Source organism: Rhinoderma darwinii (assembly GCF_050947455.1).
Source record: "Rhinoderma darwinii isolate aRhiDar2 chromosome 12 unlocalized genomic scaffold, aRhiDar2.hap1 SUPER_12_unloc_9, whole genome shotgun sequence".
Taxonomy (NCBI): Eukaryota; Metazoa; Chordata; class Amphibia; order Anura; family Rhinodermatidae; genus Rhinoderma; species Rhinoderma darwinii.
In genome coordinates, this window is record NW_027461880.1 from 98,619 (window position 1) to 125,829 (window position 27,211).

The 27,211-nt window shown below is 45.4% G+C and overlaps 1 protein-coding gene across 1 annotated transcript in view; it reads right to left on the reverse strand.

Moving 5' to 3' along the window:
- Positions 1–265: 265 nt before the first annotated feature.
- Positions 266–27,211, reverse strand: part of LOC142698209 (protein kinase C delta type-like) — a 285,129-nt gene continuing 258,183 nt past the window's right edge. The window contains exons 3-4 of the mRNA XM_075847853.1: positions 2,056–2,585; positions 266–1,888 (exon numbers count right to left, since the gene is read on the reverse strand). Coding sequence (XP_075703968.1) covers positions 1,330–1,888; positions 2,056–2,153 — 657 coding nt within the window. The 5' untranslated portion in view covers positions 2,154–2,585 and the 3' untranslated portion in view covers positions 266–1,329. The remainder of the gene's footprint in view (positions 1,889–2,055; positions 2,586–27,211) is intronic.

Below are 27,211 nucleotides of genomic sequence, written 5' to 3' on the forward strand. Positions count from 1 at the left end.
GCAGCTGAAGGTCTCGTGTGAGCGCTCAGTCGCTTCGTGTTTGTTCGGCTTTTTCCAGAAATAAATGTATCGTGAACGGACTCAATAGAAAGTCTATGAGCCGATACATTTTTCCGGAAAAAGCCGAACAGACAGGAAGCGGCTGAGCGCTCACACGAGACCTTCAGCTGCTTCGTTCTAGTGATTGGTGGGGGTCTCAGAGCTCGGACAACATTTACTACACAGAAGTCCAATGGGAATAAAAACAAGCACAAAGATGTAGGGGGTAAAAGGAAAGTTTTATTTACAGATAAGGGAAGGTTATATTTTATTATTAGGAGATTATTCTAGAAGTATTAAGACTACTATTATTATATACTGTGTATATGTATGTGTCATCTATTTATCTATTATACTAAACCTATCTAAAGGCCGTGTTGATCCAGAGGAAGGCGAAAACCCCCTGTGAGGAATGAGCCAATTGTCCTCATATTAGGGGGGAAAATTCCTTCCTGACCCCAAATATGGCGATCGGCATAAATCCCAGGATCAAAGGCTGAAGTGTAACATGCGTAATATGGGGAAAGACTAGGGGAAAATTATTCATTCTTTTTATTATTATTTTTAATGAACTGCTGTATTTATTTATGTGTAAACTATAAATTGTATTAAATTAAGAATTATTTTTAATTATTTTCTATATTTATATTATGTTACTTATGTGTGTTACTACTTATTACTCTATCATCCTAAACCTATTTAAGGCCGTGTTGATCCAGAGGAAGGCGAAAACCCCCTTTGAGGAATGAGCCAATTGTCCTCATATTAAGGGGGGAAAATTCCTTCCTGACCCCAAATATGGCGATCAGAATAATCCCAGGATCAAAGGCTAAAGTCTAATCTAAATGTACTATGTGTCTATATGCGGGTGTCTATACTTATCATGTAGTGTGGTGTCTATACTTATTATATAGTGGGGTGATGTGAGTGATGTGGGTGATGTGGGTGCATTACTTACCTGGCCTGTGCTGAGGTGAGATCAGGTATAATGGCCGCTCCGGCCCCAGGACTACAACATGCGGCTATTATTCCTGATCTCCCCAGATGGAAACTAAGCACAGGCCGCTCCTGGGGGGTGTAGAGGATCTTCAGGCTGGAGTGATGTCAGATGCCTGCCCGCGATTGGAGGATGACAAGTCAAGGCTCTGGTGCAGCAGCAAGATGGCAGAGGTGTGGCATGAAGATGGTAAGGAGAGAGATGATGGTCTGGGCAGCCGAGGTGACATACAGCAGCAGAGACTTGAGGTGCGGGTCAGGAGGCATGAAGTTCTGGGCCCTTGTCCTGAGATCTTATCGGGTCCAGCTTGGTGACATGAAGCTGAACCCGGCCAAGGGGTGAAGGGCTTTGTTATTCTCTGGCCACTTCAGATGTTGGTTCTCCAGAACGGGCACAAATGGTGTAAATGGTGGCTGTGCCCTCCTCTCCTGCAGTTCCTCCCAGCCGATGGTGGAGAAGAATGGATGCTCTCTGATGTTCCCGCACACACCGAGGCGCCTCTTAGAATTTTTACGGACCAGTCTCTTGGTCAGATGTTTCACGTCAGGATTAAGCCAAGTTGGAAATTTAGGCTTCGCGGTGGTGATGGCTTTGATAGCCATTTGCCTGACGGGGCCGTTGTAAAATGGGGAGCGTCCTGCTGCCATCCTGGACACCACAATCCCCAGGCTCCACCAGTCAACTGCGGAGCCGTATTTTTTTCTAAGAAGCACCTCGGGGGCCATGTAATGCAACGTTCCCGACACTCCACGGATCTTATTGGAGGCGGTGACGCCATCTTGGGCCAATCCCAGGTCGATGATACGGACGTGGCCATCTGCATCCAACATTATATTCTCCGGCTTTAGATCTCTGCAAAGAAATAAGACGAGAGAATGACAAATCCGCCCAGTGATCCAGGAGACGGGGGATGGGTCATTGCACCACCAAGCAGAATAGCCATTCAGGAGTGTAGGAAAGCTGGGTGCACTGTTTCCAGCATGTAAAGGAGAATGAAAGAAGGGGGAAGTTCTGCTTACCGGTGGACGATGTTGTGTCCATGGAGGAACTGGAGGCCACATATCATCTCTGCTGTGTAGAATCTGATGGGGAGAACAGAGCGGAGTCTCAATGTCATGAAATCTTCCTCTATCAATTCCCTAATATCATGTTATGATGGAGTGTGTGCGGTCTCTAGCAGAGAAGAGGCGCTGATTATGGCAGCCTGTATTCTGCATTCTCTGTATTATCCTTCATCTGACCTCCCCCCTCACCTTTTCTTCTTTCCACCCCCCTCAGTCTCCTGATAATTTACTCGCCTTACGTTGCCGATGTTCAAGCAGCCGCACATCCTGATCAAAGCCTCCAGGCTGCCACCGGACAGATACTCCGTGATAAAAAATGCCCGCTCCTCAGATTGATGTGCGGCATAGAGGTGGCATAGGAACGGGCAGTGTCTGGCCGCTAGGAGTATCCGCCGCTCTCTCATAATTTCGTCCGTATTGTCCCGTTTGGTGATCATTTTTACGGCCATGTAGGTGTTTCGGCCGGGGACTGATGCCAGGACCACCTGAGGAAAACAAATGGAGATTCCTCATGAGAAGAAGAAGGAACAGGGGTGGACAGAGAGGTGGGTCAGTCGGGTAGTGCCCAGGACTCTACAGCAGAACAAAGCTGAGCTCCCAGCATAATGCAGTGTCTGCTGTTGGGTCCTGTATGGAGAGGTCTTCACGCCTTACCCACATTTGACATAATTATCTTAGTTGGTGGGGGTAGTATGGAGCAGGATCATACGCTATAATAGCGACCGTGGCATCTAAACAGTTAAATAGAGGTAAGCTCCCGCTGTCACCCCATCACCCCTACCCGCAACGCGATCACAGTGTGTAGATAGTTGTCATGGCAGCCAGGGGGCCTAATGAAGACCCCAAGGTCTGCCAACTTGGTCCTCCTACTAAGCTTAATAGGAGGAGGCTAAAAGAACAATTCAAGCGATACATAAATATTGCAGACAAAATAAAGAAATAAACTTTTTTCTATTTCGTTTTGTTTAGCTCCTCGAAAAATGGAATAAAAAGTTAAGTGATTAAAAGTTTAATGTAACCCAAAATAGTACCAATAAACAGTACAGCTCGCCCCACAAAAAACAAGTCCTCACACCGCCCCATCAACAGAAAAATAAAAACAATTCTGGGTTTCAGAATATGGAGACACAACAAATTAATTTTTTTACAAATTGTTTTTATTGGATAAAAAGTATAAAAAATAAACCAATATAATTTTGGTATCCCCGTTATTGTGCTGACCCGCAGAATAAAGGTAACGTGTCATTTTTACCACTTAGTTAACACCATAAAAGCCAAATTATTAAACCAATGGAGGAATTGCTGTTTTGTTTTTTTTTTGCTATTTCACCTAAAAAAACAGCCTTTTACAATGTTCCCAGTAAATGATATGGTACATTGAGTGGAGCCATTAAAAACGACAACTCGTGCCCCCAAAAATCAAAATCTCTCATATGTCGACAGAAAAATACTAAAATGAAACACTAAAGTAGTGGTTATGGGGGCAGGAATACTTCTGGATGTCCTATTAGGCATCCCATAGGAGAACACTACACCCATCATCCATCCAGCATAACATGGTGACAACAGAGAACAATTGATGGAGATAAAAGGTCAACTTTAGGTTTACCACCCTATAAAATGAAATATTTAGATATTATACTCACTTTGCCAAAGCTGCCCCTACCCAGGACCTGGTGGATGGTGAAGCGGCTGATGGTAAGCCTGGCATAGGGGCTGGATGTTCCAGGGTCTTGGCTGCTCCCAGGTCTTGGCTCCTCATCCTCCAATCCTCTGTCCTTGGCTCCTCTCCTCTTCTTCATCATCTTCTTGAATCCGGTGACGCTGTCCTCCTCCCTCTTCCTCTTCTCCTCTTCTCTCTTCTCTCCGTCTTCTCCATGTCCATTGGACGCCATTTTCACCAATATCTTCCTACCTGTAGACTTCAGTCCGATCGCTGCCGTCGACAGTTGAAAGTAAACGGCAGTTGGTCGTGTGCAGGTCACGTGATGTCAGAGGTCATGGAATCCTCAGGTGGCACCTGCCTGGCAGTAACCTGCTCTGCCATGTCTGATGTGGGCATCATGAGTGCCAGTCTAGTGTCCAGAGCTGTGTTTCCCAACCAGGGTTTCTTATGGCCTGGTCAGGGGTCTGCAGAACACAGTAGCAATACATGCCACTCCTACAGTAGAGATAAACAAAGGTTATTTGCTCAGGTTATTAGCAAAACCCTTTTCATCCACACTACAGAATCTGGGTTTATATTTAGGGGTCTGTATTTATATAGGGGTCTGGTCTGTGGTCTGCATTTATTTAGGGGTCTGTTCTGGGGTCTGTATTTATTTAGGGGTCTGGTCTGTGGTCTGTATTTATTTAGGGGTCTAGTCTGGGGTCTGTATTTATTTAGGGGTCTGGTTGGTGTCTGTATTTATTTAGGGGACTGGTCTGTGGTCTCCATTGATTTAGGGGTCTGGTCTGGGGTCTGCATTTATTTAGGGGTCTAGTCTGGGGTCTGTATTTATTTAGGGGTCTGGTCTGGGGTCTGCATTTATTTAGGGTTCTAGTCTGGGGACTGCATTTATTTAGGGGTCTGGTCTGGGGTCTGTATTTATTTAGGGGTCTGGTCTGGGGTCTGTATTCATTTAGGGGTCTGGTTTGGGGTCTGTATTTTAGGGGTCTGGTCTGGGGTCTGTATTCATTTAGGGGTCTGGTTGGGGTCTGTATTTATTTAGGGGTCTGGTGTGGGGTCTGTATTTATTTAGGGGTCTGGTCTGTGGTCTCCATTGATTTAGGGGTCTGGTCTGGGGTCTGCTTTTATTTAGGGGTCTAGTCTGGGGTCTGTATTTAATTAGGGGTCTGGTCTGGGGTCTGTATTCATTTAGGGGTCCGTTCTGGGGTCTGTGTTTATTTAGGGGTCTAGTGTGGGGTCTGTATTTAGGGTCCGGTCTGGGGTCTGTATTTATTTAGGGGTCCGGTCTGGGGTCTGAATTAATTTAGGGGTCTGTTCTGGGGTCTGTATTTATTAAGGGGTCTGGGGTCTGTATTTATTTAGTGGTCCGGTCTGGGCCTGCATTTATTTAGGGGTCTGGTGTGGGGTCTGTATTTATTTAGGGGTCCGGTCTGGGGTCTGCATTAATTTAGGGGTCTGGTCTGGGGTCTGTATTTACTTAGGGGTCTGGTCTGGGGTCTGTATTTATTAAGGGGTCTGGTCTGTGTTTATTAAGGGGTCTGGTCTGGGGTCTGTATTTATTTAGGGGTCCGTTCTGGGGTCTGTATTTATTTAGGGCTCCGGTCTGGGGTCTGTATTTTTTTAGGGGTCCAGTCTGGGGTCTGTATTTATTTAGGGGTCTGGTCTGGGGTCTGTAAATATTTAGGGGTCTGGTCTGTGGTCTGCAATGATTTAGGGGTCTGGTCTGTGGTCTGCATTTATTTAGGGGTCTGGTCTGGGGTCTGCATTTATTTAGTGGTCTGGTCTATGGTCTGTATTTATTTAGGGGTCTGGTCTGTCGTCTGTATTCATTTAGTGCTCTATTCCTGGGTCTGTATTTATTTAGGGGTCTGGTCTGGGGTCTGCATTTATTTAGGGGTCTGGTCTGGGGTCTGTATTTATTTAGGGGTCTAGTCTGGGGTCTGTATTTATTTAGGGGTCTATTCCTGGGTCTGTATTTATTTAGGGGTCTGGTCTAGGGTCTGCATTTATTTAGGGGTCTGGTCTGGGGTCTGTATTAATTTAGGGGTCTAGTCTGGGGTCTGTATTTATTTAGGGGTCTAGTCTGGGGTCTGTATTTATTTAGGGGTCTATTCCTGGGTCTGTATTTATTTAGGGGTCTAGTCTGGGGTCTGTATTTATTTAGGGGTCCGGTCTGGGGTCTCCATTGATTTAGGGGTCCGGTCTAAGGTCTGTATTTATTTAGGGGTCCGGTCTGGGGTCTGTATTTATTTAGGGGTCCGGTCTGGGGTCTGAATTTATTTAGGAATCCGGTCTGGGGCCTGTAATTATTTAGGGGTCTGGTCTGTGGTCTGAATTGATTTAGGGGTCTAGTCTGGGGTCTGTATTTATTTAGGGGTCCGGTCTGGTGTCTGTATTTATTTAGAGGTCCGGTCTGGCGTCTCTATTTATTAAGGGGTCTAGTCTGGGGTCTGTATTTGTTTAGGGGTCTGGCTGGGGTCTGTATTTATTTAGGGGTCCGGTCTGGGGTCTGTATTTATTTAGGGGTCTGGTCTGGGGTCTGCATTTATTTAGGGGTCTGGTCTGGGGTCTGCATTTATTTAGGGGTCTGGTCTGTGGTCTGTATTCATTTAGGGGTCTGGTCTGGGGTCTGCATTTATTTAGGGGTCTGGTCTGGGGTCTGCATTTATTTAGGGGTCTGGTCTGGGGTCTGCATTTATTTAGGGGTCTGGTCTGGGGTCTGCATTTATTTAGGGGTCTGGTCTGGGGTCTGCATTTATTTAGGGGTCTGGTCTGGGGTCTGTATTTATTTAGGGGTCTGGTCTGGGGTCTGTATTTATTTAGGGGTCTGGTCTGGGGTCTGCATTTATTTAGGGGTCTGGTCTGGGGTCTGCATTTATTTAGGGGTCTGGTCTGGGGTCTGCATTTATTTAGAGGTCTGGTCTGGGGTCTGCATTTATTTAGGGGTCTGGTCTGGGGTCTGTATTTATTTAGGGGTCTGGTCTGGGGTCTGAATTTATTTAGGGGTCTGGTCTGTGGTCTGTATTTATTTAGGGGTCTGGTCTGTGGTCTGTATTTATTTAGGGGTCTGGTCTGAGGACTGTAATTATTTAGGGGTCTGGTCTGGGGTCTGTAATTATTTAGGGGTCTGGTCTGGGGTCTGTATTTAGTTAGGGGTCTGGTCTGTGATTATTAAGGGGTCTGGTCTGGGGTCTGTATTTATTTAGGGGTCTGGTCTGGGGTCTGCATTTATTTAGGGGTCTGGTCTGGGGTCTGTATTCATATAGGGGTCTGGTCTGGGGTCTGTATACATTTAGGGTTCTAGTCTTGGGTCTGTATTTATTTAGGGGTCTGGTCTGTGATCTGCATTGATTTAGGGGTCTTGTCTTGGGTCTGTATTTATTTAGGGGTCTGGTCTGGGGTCTGTATTTATTTAGGGGTCTGGTCTGGGGTCTGTATTTATTTAGGGGTCTAGTCTTGGGTCTGTATTTATTTAGGGGTCTGGTCTAAGGTCTGCATTTATTTAGGAGTCTGGTCTGTGGTCTGTATTTATTTATGGGTCTAGTCTGGCGTCTGCATTTATTTAGTGCTCTAGTCTTGGGTCTGTATTTATTTAGGGGTCTGGTCTGGGGTCTGTATTTATTAAGGGGTCTAGTCTGGGGTCTGTATTTATTTAGGGGTCTAGTCTGGCGTCTGCATTTATTTAGTGCTCTAGTCTTGGGTCTGTATTTATTTAGGGGTCTGGTCTGGGGTCTGTATTCATTTAGGGGTCTGGTCTGGGGTCTGCATTTATTTAGGGGTCTGGTCTGGGGTCTGCATTTATTTAGGGGTCTGGTCTGGGGTCTGTATTTATTTAGGGGTCTGGTCTGGGGTCTGCATTTATTTAGGGGTCTGGTCTGGGGTCTGCATTTATTTAGGGGTCTGGTCTGGGGTCTGCATTTATTTAGGGGTCTGGTCTGGGGTCTGTATTTATTAAGGGGTCTAGTCTGGGGTCTGTATTTATTTAGGGGTCTAGTCTGGCGTCTGCATTTATTTAGTGCTCTAGTCTTGGGTCTGTATTTATTTAGGGGTCTGGTCTGGGGTCTGTATTTATTAAGGGGTCTGGTCTGGGGTCTGTATTTATTTAGGGGTCTGGTCTGGGGTCTGAATTTATTTAGGGGTCTGGTCTGGGGTCATTAAATATTTAGGGGTCTGGTCTGCATTGATTTAGGGGTCTGGTCTGTGGTCTGTATTTATTTAGGGGTCTGGTCTGGGGTCTGTATTTATTTAGGGGTCTGGTCTGGGGTCTGTATTTATTTAGTTATCTAGTCTGGGGTCTGCATTCATTTAGGCGTCTACTCTGGGGTCTGTATTTATTTAGGGGTCTGGTCTGGGGTCTGTATTCATTTAGGGGTCTGGTTTGGGGTCTGTATTTATTTAGGGGTCTGGTCTGTGTTTATTAAGGGGTCTGGTCTAGGGTCAGAATTTATTTAGGGGTCTGGTTTGGGGTCTGTATTGATTTAGGGGTCTGGTCTGGGGTCTGTATTTATTTAGGGGTCTGGTTTGGGGTCTGTATTCATTTAGGGGTCTAGTCTGGGGTCTGTATTTATTTAGGGGTCCAGTCTGGGGGTCTGTATTCATTTAGGGGTCTGGTCTGTGGTCTGTATTTATTTAGGGGTCTAGTCTGGGGTCTGTATTTGTTTAGCGGTCCGGGCTGTGATCTGTATTTATTTAGGGGTCTGGTGTCTGTATTTATTTTGGGATTTAGTCTGGGGTCTGCATTCATTTAGGCGTCTACTCTGGGGTCTGTATTTATTTAGGGGTCTGGTCTTGGGTCTGTATTCATTTAGGGGTCTACTCTGGGGTCTGTATTTATTTAGGGGTGTGGTCTGGGGTCTGTATTTATTTAGAGGTCTAGTCTGGGGTCTGCATTTATTTAGGGGTCTGGTTTGGGGTCTGTATTTAGTTAGGGGTCTGGTCTGTGGTCTGTGTTTATTAAGGGGTCTGGTCTAGGGTCAGAATTTATTTAGGGGTCTGGTTTGGGGTCTGTATTGATTTAGGGGTCTGGTCTGGGGTCTGTATTTATTTAGGGGTCTGGTTTGGGGTCTGTATTCATTTAGGGGTCTAGTCTGGGGTCTGTATTTATTTAGGGGTCCAGTCTGGGGGTCTGTATTTATTTAGGGGTCCGGTCTGGGGTCTGGATTTATTTAGGGGTCTGGTCTGGGGTCTGTAAATATTTAGGGGTCTGGTCTGTGGTCTGCATTGATTTAGGGGTCTGGTCTGGGGTCTATATTTATTTAGGGGTCTGGTCTTGGGTCTGTATTTATTTAGCGGTCTGGTCTAAGGTCTGCATTTATTTAGGAGTCTGGTCTGTGGTCTGTATTTATTTATGGGTCTAGTCTGGCGTCTGCATTTATTTAGTGCTCTAGTCTTGGGTCTGTATTTATTTAGGGGTCTGGTCTGGGGTCTGTATTTATTAAGGGGTCTAGTCTGGGGTCTGTATTTATTTAGGGGTCTAGTCTGGCGTCTGCATTTATTTAGTGCTCTAGTCTTGGGTCTGTATTTATTTAGGGGTCTGGTCTGGGGTCTGTATTTATTAAGGGGTCTGGTCTGGGGTCTGTATTTATTTAGGGGTCTGGTCTGGGGTCTGAATTTATTTAGGGGTCTGGTCTGGGGTCATTAAATATTTAGGGGTCTGGTCTGTGGTCTGCATTGATTTAGGGGTCTGGTCTGTGGTCTGTATTTATTTAGGGGTCTGGTCTGGGGTCTGTATTTATTTAGGGGTCTGGTCTGGGGTCTGTATTTATTTAGTTATCTAGTCTGGGGTCTGCATTCATTTAGGCGTCTACTCTGGGGTCTGTATTTATTTAGGGGTCTGGTCTGGGGTCTGTATTCATTTAGGGGTCTGGTTTGGGGTCTGTATTTATTTAGGGGTCTGGTCTGTGTTTATTAAGGGGTCTGGTCTAGGGTCAGAATTTATTTAGGGGTCTGGTTTGGGGTCTGTATTGATTTAGGGGTCTGGTCTGGGGTCTGTATTTATTTAGGGGTCTGGTTTGGGGTCTGTATTCATTTAGGGGTCTAGTCTGGGGTCTGTATTTATTTAGGGGTCCAGTCTGGGGGTCTGTATTCATTTAGGGGTCTGGTCTGGGGTCTGTATTTATTTAGGGGTCTAGTCTGGGGTCTGTATTTGTTTAGCGGTCCGGGCTGTGATCTGTATTTATTTAGGGGTCTGGTGTCTGTATTTATTTTGGGATTTAGTCTGGGGTCTGCATTCATTTAGGCGTCTACTCTGGGGTCTGTATTTATTTAGGGGTCTGGTCTTGGGTCTGTATTCATTTAGGGGTCTACTCTGGGGTCTGTATTTATTTAGGGGTGTGGTCTGGGGTCTGTATTTATTTAGAGGTCTAGTCTGGGGTCTGCATTTATTTAGGGGTCTGGTTTGGGGTCTGTATTTAGTTAGGGGTCTGGTCTGTGGTCTGTGTTTATTAAGGGGTCTGGTCTAGGGTCAGAATTTATTTAGGGGTCTGGTTTGGGGTCTGTATTGATTTAGGGGTCTGGTCTGGGGTCTGTATTTATTTAGGGGTCTGGTTTGGGGTCTGTATTCATTTAGGGGTCTAGTCTGGGGTCTGTATTTATTTAGGGGTCCAGTCTGGGGGTCTGTATTTATTTAGGGGTCCGGTCTGGGGTCTGGATTTATTTAGGGGTCTGGTCTGGGGTCTGTAAATATTTAGGGGTCTGGTCTGTGGTCTGCATTGATTTAGGGGTCTGGTCTGGGGTCTATATTTATTTAGGGGTCTGGTCTGGGTTCTGTATTCATTTAGGGGTCTAGTCTGTGGTCTGTATATATTTAGGGGTCCAGTCTGGGGTCTGTATTTATTTAGGGGTCCGGTCTGGGGTCTGTATTTATTTAGGCGTCTGGTCTGGGGTCTGTAATTATTTTGGGGTCTGGTCTGTGGTCTGTATTTATTTAGGAGTCTGGTCTGGGGTGTGCATTTATTTAGGGGTCTAGTCCTGGATCTGTATTTATTTAGGGGTCTGGTCTGGGATCTGTATTTATTTAGAGGTCCGGTCTTTGTCTGTATTTTTTTAGGGGTCTGGTCAGGGGTCTGCATTTATTTAGGGGTCTAGTCTGGGGTCTGTATATATTTAGGGGTCCAGTCTGGGGTCTGCATTTATTTAGGGGTCTAGTCTGGGGTCTGTATTTATTTAGGGGTCTGGTCTGGGGTCTGTATTTATTTAGGGATCTAGTCTGGGGTCTGCATTCATTTAGGCGTCTACTCTGGGGTCTGTATTTATTTAGGGGTCTGGTCTGGGGTCTGTATTCATTTAGGGGTCTACTCTGGGGTCTGTATTTATTTTGGGGTGTGGTCTGGGGTCTGTATTTATTTAGAGGTCTAGTCTGGGGTCTTCATTTATTTGGGGGACTGGTCTGTGGTCTGTATTGATTTAGGGGTCTGGTCTGGGGTCTGTATTTATTTAGGGGTCTGTTCCGGGGTCTGTATTTATTTAGGGGTCTGGTTTGGGGTCTGTATTCATTTAGGGGTCTAGTCTGGGGTCTGTATTTATTTAGGGGTCTGGTCTGGGGTCTGCATTTAGGGGTCTAGTCTGGGGTCTGCATTTATTTAGGGGTCTGGTCTGGGGTCTGCATTTATTTAGGGGTCTGGGGTCTGTATTTATTTAGGGGTCAGGTCTTTGGTCTGTATTCATTTAGGGGTCTAGTCTTGGGTCTGTATTTTTTTAGGGGTCTGGTCTGGGGTTTACATTTATTTAGGGGTCTGGTCTGGGGTTTACGTTTATTTAGGGGTCTGGTCTGGGGTCTGCATTTATTTATGGGTCTGGTCTGGGGTCTGCATTTAGGGGTCTAGTCTGGGGTCTGCATTTATTTAGGGGTCTGGTCTGGGGTCTGCATTTATTTAGGGGACTGGTCTGGGGTCTGTAATTATTTAGGGGTCTAGTCTGGGGTCTGTATTTATTTAGGGGTCTAGTCTGGGGTCTGCATTTATTTAGGAGTCTGGTCTGGTGTCTGTATTTATTTAGGGGTCTGGTCTGGGGTCTGTATTCATTTAAGGGACTAGTCTTGGATCTGTATTTATTTAGGAGTCTGGTCTGGGGTCTGTATTTATTTAGGGGTCCGATCTGGGGTCTGCATTTATTTAGGAGTCTGGTCTAGTGTCAGTATTTATTTAGGGGTCTGGTCTGTGGTCTGTATTTATTTAGGGGTCTGGTTTGGGGTCTGTATTCATTTAGGGGTCTAGTCTTGGGTCTGTATTTGTTTAGGGGTGTGGTCTGCATTAATTTAGTAGTCTGCTCTGGGGTCTGTATTCATTTAGGGGTCTGGTTTGGGGTCTGTATTCATTTAGGGGTCTAGTCTTGGGTCTGTATTTGTTTAGGGGTGTGGTCTGCATTAATTTAGTAGTCTGCTCTGGGGTCTGTATTCATTTAGGGGTCTGGTTTGGGGTCTGTATTCATTTAGGGGTCTAGTCTGTGCTCTGTATTTATTTAGGGGTCCAGTCTGGGGGTCTGTATTTATTTAGGTGTCCGGTCTGGGGTCTTGGATTTATTTAGGGGTCTGGTCTGGGGTCTGTAAATATTTAGGGGCCTGGACTGGGGTCTGCATTGATTTAGGGGTCTGGTCTGGGGTCTATATTTATTTAGGGGTCTGGTCTGAGTTATGTATTCATTTATTGCTCTAGTCTTGGGTCTGTATTTATTTATGGGTCTGGTCTAGGGTCTGCATTTATTTAGGGGTCTGGTCTGGGGTCTGTATTTATTTAGGGGACTGGTCTGTGGTCTGCTTTGATTTAGGGGTCTGCTCTGTGGTCTGTATTTATTTAGGGGTCTGGTTTGGGGTCTGTATTCATTTAGGGGTCTAGTCTTGGGTCTGTATTTGTTTAGGGGTCTGGTCTGTGTTCTGCATTAATTTAGGGGTCTAGTCTGTGCTCTGTATTTATTTAGGGGTCCAGTCTGGGGGTCTGTATTTATTTAGGGGTCCGGTCTGGGGTCTGGATTTATTTAGGGGTCTGGTCTGGGGTCTGTAAATATTTAGGGGTCTGGTCTGGGTTCTATATTTATTTAGGGGTCTGGTCTGAGTTATGTATTCATTTATTGCTCTAGTCTTGGGTCTGTATTTATTTATGGGTCTGGTCTAGGGTCTGCATTTATTTAGGGGTCTAGTCTGGGGTCTGCATTTATTTAGGGATCTAGTCTGGGGTCTGTATTTATTTAGGGGTTCGGTCTGGGGTCTGCATTAATTTGAGGGTCTGGTCTGGGTTCCTTATTTATTAAGGGGTCTAGTCTGGGGTCTGTATTTATTTAGGGGTCTGGTCTGGAGTCTGTATTCATTTAGGGTCTAGTCTTGGGTCTGTATTTTTTTAGGCGTCTTGTCTGGGGTTTACATTTATTTAGGGGTCTGGTTTGGGGTCTGTATTTATTTAGGGGTCTGGTCTGGGGTTTACATTTATTTAGGGGTCTGGTCTGGGGTCTGCATTTATTTAGGGGTCTGGTCTGGGGTCTGCATTTATTTATGGGTCTGGTCTGGGGTCTGCATTTAGGGGTCTAGTCTGGGGTCTGCATTTATTTAGGGGTCTGGTCTGGGGTCTGCATTTATTTAGGGGTCTGGTCTGGGGTCTGTGTTTATTTAGGGGTCTTGTCTGGGGTTTACATTTATTTAGGGGTCTAGTCTGGGGTCTGTATTTATTTAGGAGTCTGGTCTGGTGTCTGTATTTATTTTGGGGTCTAGTCTGGGGTCTGTATTCATTTAGGGGTCTAGTCTTGGGTCTGTATCTATTTAGGAGTCTGGTCTGGGGTCTGTATTTATTTAGGGGTCCGATCTGGGGTCTGCATTTATTTAGGAGTCTGGTCTAGTGTCAGTATTTTTTTAATGGTCTGGTCTGTGGTCTGCTTTGATTTAGGGGTCTGCTCTGTGGTCTGTATTTATTAAGGGGTCTAGTCTGGGGTCTGTATTCATTTAGGGGTCTAGGCTGGGGTCTGTATTTAATTAGGATTCTGGTCTGGGGTCTGTATTCATTTAGGGGTCTAGTCTTGGGTCTGTATTTATTTAGGGGTCCGGTCTGTGGTCTGTATTTATTTAGGGGTCTGGTCTGGGGTCTGTATTTATTTAGGGGTCTGGTCTGGGGTCTGTAATTATTTAGGGGTCTGGTCTGTGGTCTGCATTTATTTTGGGGTCTAGTCTGGAGTCTGTATTTATTTAGAGATCTAGTCTGGGGTCTGCATTCATTTAGGGGTCTACTCTGGGGTCTGTATTTAGGGGTCTGGTCTGGGGTCTGCATTTATTTACGGGTCTGGTCTGGGGTCTGTATTTATTTAGGGGTCTAGACTGGGGTCTGCATTTATTTAGGGGTCTGGTCTGGGGTCTGTATTTATTTTGGGGTCTGGTCTGGGGTCTGCATTTATTTAGGGGTCTAGTCTGGGGTCTGCATTTATTTAGGGGTCTAGTCTGGGTCTGTATTTATTTAGGGATCTGGTCTGTGGTCTGCATTGATTTAGGGGGCTGCTCTGGGGTCTGTATTTATTTAGGCGTCTGTTCTGCGGTCTGTGTTTATTTAGGGGTCTAGTCTGGGGTCTGCATTTATTTAGGGGTCTATTCTGGGGTCTGCATTTATTTAGGGGTCTAGTCTGGGGTCTGTATTTATTTAGGAGTCTGTTCTGGTGTCTGTATTTATTTAGGGGTCCCGTCTGGGGTCTGGATTTATTTAGGGGTCTGGTCTGGGGTCTGTAAATATTTAGGGGTCTGGTCTGGGGTCTGCATTGATTTAGGGGTCTGGTCTGGGGTCTATATTTATTTAGGGGTCTGGTCTGAGTTATGTATTCATTTATTGCTCTAGTCTTGGGTCTGTATTTATTTATGGGTCTGGTCTAGGGTCTGCATTTATTTAGGGGTCTAGTCTGGGGTCTGCATTTATTTAGGGATCTAGTCTGGGGTCTGTATTTATTTAGGGGTCCGGTCTGGGGTCTGCATTAATTTGAGGGTCTGGTCTGGGTTCCTTATTTATTAAGGGGTCTAGTCTGGGGTCTGTATTTATTTAGGGGTCTGGTCTGGAGTCTGCATTCTTTTAGGGGTCCGGTCTGGGGTCTGTATTCATTTAGGGTCTAGTCTTGGGTCTGTATTTATTTAGGGGTCTGGTCTGGGGTCTGTATTTATTTAGGAGTCAGGTCTGTGGTCTGTATTAATTTAGGGGTCTAGTCTTGGGTCTGTATTTTTTTAGGGGTCTGGTCTGGGGTTTACATTTATTTAGGGGTCTGGTTTGGGGTCTGTATTTATTTAGGGGTCTGGTCTAGGGTTTACATTTATTTAGGGGTCTGGTCTGGGGTCTGCATTTATTTATGGGTCTGGTCTGGGGTCTGCATTTAGGGGTCTAGTCTGGGGTCTGCATTTATTTAGGGGTCTGGTCTGGGGTCTGCATTTATTTAGGGGTCTGGGTTCTGTGTTTATTTAGGGGTCTGGTCTGGGGTTTACATTTATTTAGGGGTTTAGTCTGGGGTCTGTATTTATTTAGGAGTCTGGTCTGGTGTCTGTATTTATTTTGGGGTCTAGTCTGGGGTCTGTATTCATTTAGGGTTCTAGTCTGGGGTCTGTATTTATTTAGGGGTCCGATCTGGGGTCTGCATTTATTTAGGGGTCTGGTCTGTGGTCTGCTTTGATTTAGGGGTCTGCTCTGTGGTCTGTATTTATTAAGGGGTCTAGTCTGGGGTCTGTATTTATTTAGGGGACGAGTCTGGGGTCTGTATTTATTTAGGGGTCTAGGCTGGGGTCTGTATTTAATTAGGATTCTGGTCTGGGGTCTGTATTCATTTAGGGGTCTAGTCTTGGGTCTGTATTTATTTAGGGGTCCGGTCTGTGGTCTGTATTTATTTAGGGGTCTGGTCTGGGGTCTGTATTTATTTAGGGGTCTGGTCTGGGGTCTGTAATTATTTAGGGGTCTGGTCTGTGGTCTGCATTTATTTTGGGGTCTAGTCTGGAGTCTGTATTTATTTAGGGATCTAGTCTGGGGTCTGCATTCATTTAGGGGTCTACTCTGGGGTCTGTATTTAGGGGTCTGGTCTGGGGTCTGCATTTATTTACGGTTCTGGTCTGGGGTCTGTATTTATTTAGGGGTCTAGACTGGGGTCTGCATTTATTTAGGGGTCTGGTCTGGGGTCTGTATTTATTTTGGGGTCTGGTCTGGGGTCTGCATTTATTTAGGGGTCTAGTCTGGGGTCTGCATTTATTTAGGGGTCTAGTCTGGGTCTGTATTTATTTAGGGATCTGGTCTGTGGTCTGCATTGAATTAGGGGGCTGCTCTGGGGTCTGTATTTATTTAGGCGTCTGGTCTGCGGTCTGTGTTTATTTAGGGGTCTGGTCTGGGGTCTGCATTTATTTAGGGGACTATTCTGGGGTCTGCATTTATTTAGGGGTCTAGTCTGGGGTCTGTATTTATTTAGGAGTCTGTTCTGGTGTCTGTATTTATTTAGGGGTCTGGTCTGGGGTCTGCATTGATTTAGGGGTCTGCTCTGGGGTCTATTTATTTAGGGGTCTGGTCTGAGGTCTGTATTCATTTGGGGGTGTGGTCTGGGGTCTGTATTTAATTAGGGGTCTGGTCTGAGGTCTGTATTCATTTAGGGGTCTAGTGTTGGGTCTGTATTTATTTAGGGATCTGCTCTGGGGTCTGTATTTAATTAGGGGTCTAGTCTTGGGTCTGTATTTATTTAGGGGTGTGGTCTGGGGTCTGTATTTAATTAGGATTCTGGTCTGGGGTCTGTATTTATTTAGGGGTCTGTATTTATTTAGGGGTCTAGTCTTGGGTCTGTATTTATTTAGGGGTCTGGTCTGGGGTCTGTATTTACGGGTCTGGTCTGGGGTCTGCATTTATTTATGGGTCTGGTCTGGGGTCTGTATTTATTTAGGGGTCTGGTGTTGGGTCTGCATTTATTTAGGGGTCTGGTCTGCGGTCTGTGTTTATTTAGGGGTCTGGTCTGGGGTCTACATTTATTTAGGGGTCTAGTCTGGGTCTGTATTTATTTAGGGGTCTGATCTGGGGTCTCCATTGATTTAGGGGTCTAGTCTGGGGTCTGTATTTATCTAGGGGTCCGGTCTGAGGTCTGCATTTATTTAGGGGTCTAGTCTGGGTCTGTATTTATTTAGGGGTCTGGTCTGGGGTCTCCATTGATTTAGGGGTCTAGTCTGGGGTAAATAGGCTAAATAATTTTCCCTTAATAACCGGGTCAGTAACTCATCAGGGGTCTCCCCATTTTTCTGTAATTTTGGGTTTAATCCACGGTTCTCCTCTGTTTCATCTGGTGGTTCCAACAATCCCGAGGTAGATCTCGTTCATCGGGAACTGTTCACAGTCTGAGCCCAGGTTCAGAAGAAACTAGAGGCGTCCCAGAGCATACAAAAGCAAAGCACCACACACTTTTCAAAAAAGTGCCAAAGGCAGCGTAAACTGACCAAAAACTTTCACGCAAATTGCGACTTTTGGGACTTTTCTATGCCAGATAAGCGGCTTAGCATGGTTAATAAATTCTCCTCTAAGGCTACAGACAGTAATACAATATTTTAATGCAAGGATGTGTACACTCAGTGTCTGACTGAGGTACCTTGGACCCACCAAAGGAAATAATTCTTGGGGGTCTACACTTCCACTATATAGAAATAATGTGAACACTCTTAATTGTGTACTAAAAACGTGTGTAGTAAAACAAAGACCAATATTCCCACCATATAGTGACAGATATCAGTCCTACACAGGCATTCTGCAGACCATATACACTACCGTTCAAAAGTTTAGGGTCACTTAGAAATTTCCTTATTTTTGAAAGAAAAGCACAGTTTTTTTCCAATGAAGATAACATTCAATTAATCAGAAATACACTCTATCCATTGTTAATGTGGTAAATGACTATTCTAGCTGTAAACGTCTGGTTTTAATGCAATATCTACATAGGTGTATAGAGGCCCATTTCCAGCAACCATCACTCCAGTGTTCTAATGGTACATTGTGTTTGCTAACTGTGTTAGAAGGCTAATGGATGATTAGAAAACACTTGAAAACCCTTGTGCAATTATGTTAGCACCGCTGTAAACAGTTTTGCTGTTTAGAGGAGCCATAAAACTGACCTTCCTTTGAGCTAGTTGAGAATCTGGAGCATTACATTTGTGGGTTCGATAAAACTCTCCAAATGGCTAGAAAAATAGAGCTTTCATGTGAAACTCGACAGTCTATTCTTGTTCTTAGAAATGAAGGCTATTCCATGTGAGAAATTGCCAAGAAACTGCAGATTTCCTACAACGGTGTGTACTACTCCCTTCAGAGGACAGCACAAACAGGCTCTAACCAGAGTAGAAAGAGAAGTGGGAGGCCCCGCTGCACAACTGAGCAACAAGTCAAGTACATTAGAGTCTCTAGTTTGAGAAATAGACGCCTCACAGGTCCTCAACTGGCAGCTTCATTAAATAGTACCTGCAAAACGGCAGTGTCAACGTCTACAGTGAAGAGGCGACTCCGGGATGCTGGCCTTCAGGGCAGAGTGGAAAAGAAAAAGCCATATCTGAGACTGGCTAAAAAAAAGGAAAAGATTAATATGGGCAAAAGCACACAGACATTGGACAGAGGAATAGACCTAAAAACGAACCAAAAATGGGACACAACCCTAAAGCAAGTAATGTACTCAAAAGATAAAAGTACAAAAAATCTTGAGGCGTTTATTCACCCATCCACTCCATCGATCCTCCACGCTCCTCATCATGTCTCTGGGTATGTGCACAGGTTTTTTCAGCCCTTTGTAGCCTCCACAATATTATGCTATTTCAGCCAGCCATATTTTTCTTGGCTACTTGAGCCTTTATACTGTCTGCATATGTTTTCTAGTAATAATTTTTTACGTACTACTGATTATATTGTACAGATTGTGCACGTATTATTACATGCACCACTTATTGTGCAGGCTACGTATACTGACATACTTTACACACTGCTCATCTAGCTGATTACATGGCACTATGTATGGGACTTACCTCCCCATACCCCCGGGTTTACCAATTACTTACCTATAAGGGTATGTTCACACGGCGGGGGTCCGTAACGGCTGAAATTACGGGGATGTTTCAGCCTGAAAACATCCCCGTAATTTCAGCCGTACCGGCATGTGCAGGCGCTTGAACGCCGCGTCAATTACGGCCGTAATTAGCGCTGCTATTCATTGGAGTCAATGAATAGCGGCTCCAATTACGGCCAAAGAAGTGACAGGTCACTTCTTCTACGCGGGCGTCTATTTACGCGCCGTCATTTGACAGCGGCGCGTAAATATACGCCTCGTGTGAACAGACAAACGTCTGCCCATTGCTTTCAATGGGCAGATGTTTGTCAGCGCTATTGAGGCGCTATTTTCGGGCGTAATTCGGGGCAAAAACGCCCGATTTACGTCCGTAAATAGGCCGTGTGAACATACCCTAATTGAGCGTGTGTTAGGTCTCTAGTGGACGGTTGATTCTGTTGGTTCTGGTCTTTTTCACCTGACCCTGTTGTACATGTCTCCGTGTTTATTGTATCAGATCTCTTTTCCCATTATTTGTCATTGTTATTATATTTAATAAAGATTTTTTGTACTTTTATCTTTTGAGTACATTACTTGCTTTAGGGTTGTGTCCCATTTTTGGTTCGTTTTTAGGTCTATACATTTAAAGGGACCCCAGTACACGCCATTACTGGTGTGAGGTTGTTGTTTAGGTTATTGGACAGAGGAAGATTGGAAAAAAGTGTTATGGACAGACTAATCGAAGTTTGAGGTGTTTGGATCACACAGAAGAACATTTGTGAGACGCAGAACAACTGAAAAGATGCTGGAAGAGTGCCTGACGTCATCTGTCAAGCATGGTGGAGGTAATGTGATGGTCTGGGGTTGCTTTGGTGCTGGTAAAGTGGGAGATTTGTACAAGGTAAAAGGGATTTTGAATAAGGAAGGCTATCACTCCATTTTGCAACACCATGCCATACCCTGTGGACAGCGCTTGATTGGAGCCAATTTCATCCTACAACAGGACAATGACCCAAAGCACACCTCCAAATGATGCAAGAACTATTTAGGGAAGAAGCAGGCAGCTGGTATTCTATCTGTAATGGAGTGGCCAGCGCAGTCACCAGATCTCAACCCCATAGAGCTGTTGTGGGAGCAGCTTGACCGTATGGTACGCAAGAAGTGCCCATCAAGCCAATCCAACTTGTGGGAGGGGCTTCTGGAAGCATGGGGTGAAATTTCTCCCGATTACCTCAGCAAATTAACAGCTAGAATGCCAAAGGTCTGAAATGCTGTAATTGCTGCAAATGGAGCATTCTTTGACAAAAGCAAAGTTTGAAGGAGAAAATTATTATTTCAAATAAAAATCATTATTTCTAACCTTGTCAATGTCTTGACTATATTTTCTAGTCATTTTGCAACTCATTTGATAAATATAAGTGTGAGTTTTCATGGAAAACACAAAATTGTCTGGGTGACCCTAAACTTTTGAACGGTAGTGTAAGTGAATACAGTGCAGTGAAATTCAGTGACTCACAGGTGACATCTTCTCAGATTGGAGTCATTCATGTTCTCTTTTCTTCTTCATCCGGCCCAGAACGCCATGTTGACTTCCAGTCTTTTTCATCTCCAATGCCCAAGCGCGAACCACAAGATACATCATGAAAGTGTTGATGTAACCTGTATACCACGTTCACGTGGCCCAATGTGCCACGTCACAGCGTATTCAAATCATGGAAGCGTTCAGTCTACATGACTACCGCCCGTCACGGTGCGCATACCTTAGATCAAAATTTTGACATAAAACTAACTCTAAACCTCATAAGTTAATTTTCTTTAGCTATTATACTAGGATGTACAATTCTATATTAAAATATTATCATATTAGTCATGTGTCCTAGTATACCCACATCCAGCGATGGGTGGGATGGGTGAAACATAAAATAGTTTTCCATGAGTTTTGGACTGCGATGTGCTGCTGATCTATCCTTTTGGGGGTAATATACAGGGAATATGGGGGTTATATAAGGGACTCTCATCATCCCTGTATATACCAGCCATCATCCCCATATATAACCACCATTATCCGTGTATGTACCAGCCCACCATTATCTCGGTATAAAATCTCCATCACCCCTGTATATACCATTAGGGCGGGCACTGTCAGCTTGCTGTGGCGTGCGGGCATTGTGGCTAAACAAGAAGTAAATGGGGTGGGCATTGAGGACACCGTGGACCAATAGGATGCCTGAAACGCCGGTATATGGGAGAAGTCCAGCAGAATCTGAAAATATGCCTCCTGATTGCTTAAAGGCTATGTACACCTTTGCACTGTTTTTTTTTAAATTGTCTTGTATGTATTGTACAATATAAATCACATTTCTAATTGGTCTACCATTTGTCTTCTGTACCTGCAGTGTATTTCAGTTTATGGTCAGCTGCTGTATTCAGTTATCTCTCTTAGGCCCTGTTCACACCTGCGTTGGTGTGTTTCGTTGTTCTCTCCGTCAGTGGTGCAGAACAAAGGAATAACGGAAGCAACGGTTCAGTCGCACAACGGACACCGCCACCTGCCGACAGAAGCCATTGACATTAGTGGATTTCCATTGGCCGTGATTTTACCAGAGACAATAGTGCAGATGTGAACGAGGCCTTATCTGTCAGTCATCACCCTAATGGCAAACTGAGCAGCTCCTCTTTTGCAGGCTCATGAACAAGCATTTACTGTGTAATCTACGCATGTGCATGGTCCTAGTTACTGCATACCTCCTAACCGTCCCGGATACAGCGGGACAGTCCAGGATTCCGGGCGGTGTTACGCTGTACCAAGCGGCCGGTGGTATGTCTTGGTGTCAACTGTATCTGCGTCCTCAGGATGCAGATACAGTTGAATCCAATGCTAATGTAAGGGATCGTCAGCTCCCTGCTTCTGTATTAGTACCACTCGCCGAGGAATTCCCGGGCACAGCGCTACTTTAAGTGCGGAGCCCCTTATCTCACTATCCATATATATACATTGCCGATGGTCTGGCCGGGGATTCCGCTCCTAGGTGGAACCCCTGATGTCACTGTCCATATATGTACAGTTACATCAAGGGCTCCTCCTGGAGTGCAATCCCTGGCCACAGCCTGCTCCTATAGGGAATGCCTTACGTCACTGTCCATATATGGACAGTGACGGCAGGGGCTCCTCCTGGAGTGGAATCCCTGGGGGGGTGGGCACCATCTACATGGGAACTGTGTGTGACACTATCTATATGGGCACTGGCGCTTTATATGTGTGCACTGGTACTAGAGGTAGCTAAAGGGGCATTAAACTGTATGGGGGCAGCTATTTGTCATAATTTCTAGCAACGCATTCCCTTTAATACTGGCGTTTCATACACCAGTCCTATTAAACAGTTTGCTGGAGTAAGATGCAACACATTTATTAACAGGCGAATGACTCTTAATAAATGTGTTGCATCTTTTAGTTGCAGTGCGGCCTGTCATCAGTACTTTCTACGTGCTGCGGCCTGCTGTACATTTAAAGTACATTTTTAAAATGTATTTTATTGTCTGATTGGGGGGGGGCATACAGTCTGATTGGGGGGAGGTATGGGTCTGGCACGGACATTTGCCTTGTTACGCCCCCCAGAGATAAATCTGGGTCGCACTATACATATAGATTTCTGCTATAATTGACATCAGTTACTGGCGTAAATTATAGTAAAATTGTTGGCCATTTCTGCTATGCCCCGCTCATTATTTGCCCCCAAAAATGTCGACATTTGCGCATTTTGTGAATTTTCTACGCTAGTAAACTGTTGTAGAAAGGTTAATATATTCCCCCCAAAGGCTACAGACCGTAATACAATATCTTAATGTAAGGATGTGTACACTTAATTGTGCAGCAACGCTTGTTGTCTCCATTCTATGTCAGTGTGGGAAGTAGATGTCCGGCCTTATGATTTTGTGATATGTGATAGACCCAGAATCCCAATCACCAAACCAAAGAATGCAAAATAAAGACACAAAACATTATAATTGGGTGTTAAATGGTCAGAACTTTTATTATATTATATGACCAAACCCAAAATGGCAAACCTCCGACTCACGAAGAGTCACCCTCCAGCACGCAGGAAAGGAAAAACCCCCTGTGGAGGAAACCTCTAGGGAAACCATGGCTGGAGGATTGCCCTTCCTCTGGGCTTAGAAGGTGCCAAAATATCATTTGTAACAGAATTTGTACGTTTTCTCAGATTTTCAAGGAAAGACAATACAATGAACGAACGACATAAAACACATAAATCGGCTGATCTGGTTGGCTAGGCGGATGTCTCTCTTCCTGGGCACCCATTAAAATGAATGGGCGATCCACGGATGAGACGGGTCCTCCAGATGCCTCCTTGTAGCACCTGTCTCCGCTCCGGCTAATAGAGGGGGATCTCCTGCTGGAAACCCCCCTCTATTACAGACAACCCGTATGAAGAGGATGGCATCACTGTGATGAAGAAGTGGTCTGGGGTGAAGGGTTTCCCTGATAGAACCTCCAAATTACATCAGGTCGGTATTGGTGGGGAAGTCAAGCTCAAGGTCCTCAGTCCCATCCAATATGGCGCTGAATGTGGCAGTAAAACCTTCTAATATGGAATCTTCTTTATGTCATAAACATTTGTATTTATGACATCAGCACCTTCATCATCATTACTACAGGAGTTTATTACCACTGCACAACTCATACATTGTGACGTCACCCACAGTGGTCTGAAGTGTTAACCCTTTAATGACTGGCAGTGTACTTACCACAGAGGCCATAAAGCTGAATAGAACATATCAGCGGCCATAAAGGAAAAGGGATAATGCAGGGAGCATCTCCGCACAAGAACTATCCATGACAAAGGGCTGTCCAGGATGAGAGAACTTGTCTGCTTTCTCCAAAAACCAGCACCACACCTGTCCATAGGTTGTGTGTGGTACTACAGCTCATTACCATTCACTTCAATGGAGCTAACCTGCAATACCAGATACAACCTGTGGATAGGTGTGGTGCTGTATTTGGAAGAAAGCAGACATATTTTTCTAATCCTGCACAGCTCCTGTTAGAAATAGTTCAAAAAAAGTGGGGGGAGAAGGAGAAGAAGGGGAGAGGGAAAGAAGAAATTAAAAAAAGGGAAAAAGAGGAACTCTGAGGTAAAAGAAATCAAACTAGACTGAAAGGAGTCTGCTGGAGGTGCCAGATGGAAAGACAGATTTCTGCCATGGGGACCAGATTAGTTGAAATGTATCTTGAAGGGGGGCTTCAGAGAGTGGGTTTTAACCCCTTCCCGCCCTATGAAGTTCTGTTGCATTGAAAAACTATGCAGTTCATCTTCGAATGCAGCGTCACAAAAACAAATTATTTAGTAAAAAATAAAACTATATAAATTTGGTATCGCCATAATCGTAACGACCCGCAGAATCAAGTTATCATGCAATTCATGCCGCCCGATAAACACTGTAAAATCAAAACAGAAATGGAGGAATTAAAGGTTTTTTTTCAATTCACCCCACAAAATGTAGGTTTTTAAAAAAAATAATTTTAATACATTATATGGTACATTAGGCCGCAGGGTAAATTCCACATAAACAGCGCCATTCATCGGTTAACTGTTTAAATGATACCAGTTCAAGTGACCTTTATCGAGAAACACCATAAGAAAGGTTTTCACAATTAACCTTCTAATTGGGCCTAGCATGTGTGATACTGTCTGCTGAGCCATTGTATCTAAGCATATTATATGTGATACTGTCTGCTGAGCCACTGTCTCCTATCAAGTAGCAGAGCTATCAGGTGTCATAGTGTAATGAAACGGGGTAGGGAGACAGACAGGTGAGCCCTAATCTACCCGAAACTCAGTCCCTGCCTACTTGCACGGCCCGTCCTAAGTGACGGCGTACAACTGGGCGACGGTCCCTACGCTCAATAAGTGCAAGGCAGACAACACAAGACAAGGGCACACAGAAGATAAAGGGGGAGGTAGGGGCAGTTGCCCACGGAAACACTGTGAGCAACAGGCAGTGGTGAACGAGCCGAGACAAACCAGGAGAGTACGACGTAGCAAATCAGAGCAGGAGAATAGTCAGTCAAGCCAGGGTCAATAAGTAACAGCGGTCAATAAGGTAAATAGCAAGAATCGCAGAGCCAGGAAACCAGACAATCACAGGCAAGGAACATGCTGCAAGTGAGGGCAAAAATAGACCAAGGGCGGAAACTAGAACCGTCAGGCCAGGCTGTGATAGGTTCTCCCTCTCCTCAGCCTGCCAGCCTGAGTGGTAAGAGATCGCGTCACTCGAGCAGACCTTGGAGCTGATGAAGGCTGATTAACCCCGGGCATCGACACAGAACCTGTGTCTGGCAAACCTTTTACAGTACCCCCCTTTTTATGAGGGGCCACTGGACCCTTCCTAGGTGGGCCTGGCTTGTTGGGGAACCGAAGATGGAACTTGCTGAGCAATATATCGGCGTGAACATCCCGGGCGGGTACCCAAGTCCTGTCCTCAGGCCCGTATCCTCTCCAATGGACCAGGTACTAAAGGGAGCCTTGGACCATCCTGCTGTCCACAATCTTGGCTACCTCGAATTCTACCCCATCCGGAGTGAGAACAGGGACCGGAGGTTTCCTCGATGTAGCCAAGGACGGGGAGCAGCTTTTCAAGAGGGAGGCATGGTACACGTTGTGTATCTGAAAAGACGGGGGTAACTCCAGCCGGAAGGAGACAGGGTTGAGGACCTCAATAATTTTGTACGGCCCTATATACCGGGGAGCAAACTTCTTGGACGGAACTTTAAGGCGCAAATTTTTAGAAGACAGCCACACCAGATCCCCGACCACAAACAGAGGGTTAGTTGAACGTCTTTTATCTGCCTTAGTCTTTTTGATGCTCTGGGACACCTCAAGGTTCTTCTGAACCTGCGCCCAGACTGTGCACAGTTCCCGATGAACGACATCTACCTCGGTATTGTTGGAACCACCAGGTGAAACGGAGGAGAACCGTGGATTAAACCCAAAATTACAGAAGAAGGTGGAAACTCCTGACGAGCTACTGACCTGGTTTTTAAGGGAAAATTCGGCGAGGGGAATGAAGGAGACCCAATCATCTTGACAGTCTGAGATAAAACACCTTAAGTATTGTTCTAGAGACTGATTAGTCCTCTCAGTTTGGCCATTAGTTTCAGGATGGAAGGCCGAGGAAAAGGAGAGATCAATCTCCAGCTTCTTACAGAAAGCTCTCCAAAACAATGAAACAAATTGTACCCCTCTGTCAGAAACAATATTGACCGGAACCCCATGGAGACGCAGGATGTGTTTGACAAACAAGGTAGCTAACGTCTTGGCATTGGGTAGTTTCTTGAGGGGTGCAAAGTGGCACATCTTACTGAAGCGGTCTCCTACAACCCACACCACCGACGTGCCTTGGGACGGAGGCAGATCGGTGATAAAATCCATGGAGATATGGGTCCAAGGTCTCTGGGGAATGGGCAAAGAACATAGTAAGCCCGCAGGTCGAGACCTGGGAGTCTTGGACCTAGCACAAATTTCACAAGCGGCGACGCCAATTTCTCCCTAACCACGTCAGGATGCTGGTAAGCTCACTTCAGATTTTTTTATGGAAAAGGGGACCCTGTGAGGAGGGGAGGGGATACAAAAACCCACATTAAAACCATCAAACAACAACTGCGCACTGGCCCTGTCCGGATAACTATTTAGAAACCTGACCATCCTTTCCAGCTTCACTGGCGTCACCCCCATGACTGGTGTTAAAACCCCCACCCCCACCTCGTTTTCCCTTGCGCAAGCATTTAGATGCCCAGTGGGACGCCCCATTGCATTGAGCACAAAGGTGCTTGAACTTGCAACCTGCACCGAATTTACACTGCCCCTCATTGTATTGCCAGCACAGCCCGAGCTTTGCGTTGCCCCCTGAGCTGGATTGACCAGATTGGCCTGCTGCCCCCCCCCCCCCGCTCCCGGGAAAGGACTGGCCCGGTCGAACTGGAGCCGTTACCCATGACCAGAGGGCAATATCCCCGTGGTCCGACCTAATATTGGGCCGAACCGCCTTTCGTTGTCTAAACTGCTTGTCATAACGTAGCCAATCTAGCCCCCCGCATATACCCTATGGGCTTGCCCGATGGCATCCATATAGCAAAACAGGGGGGAGCAATGTTCCGGAGCCTTTTCACCAATAACACTGGCCAAAATGGCGAACTCTTGCAACCAGTTAACAAATGTCTTAGGGATAAGGCGGTAACAACGCTTTTCCTCCTCCTCCTTCTTACTCTCATCTCACTTCCCCTTTTCCAGATTAAATTTTTCCAGGGGCAAAAATGAAAAAATTTCCACGTACTCGTCCTTCCAAATTTTTTTCCGAACTTGCTGCTTCAAGTGTGCCCCCAAAGGTCCTTCAAAACACACATAAACCTCCCCCCTGGCTTTATCGTCCAACCGA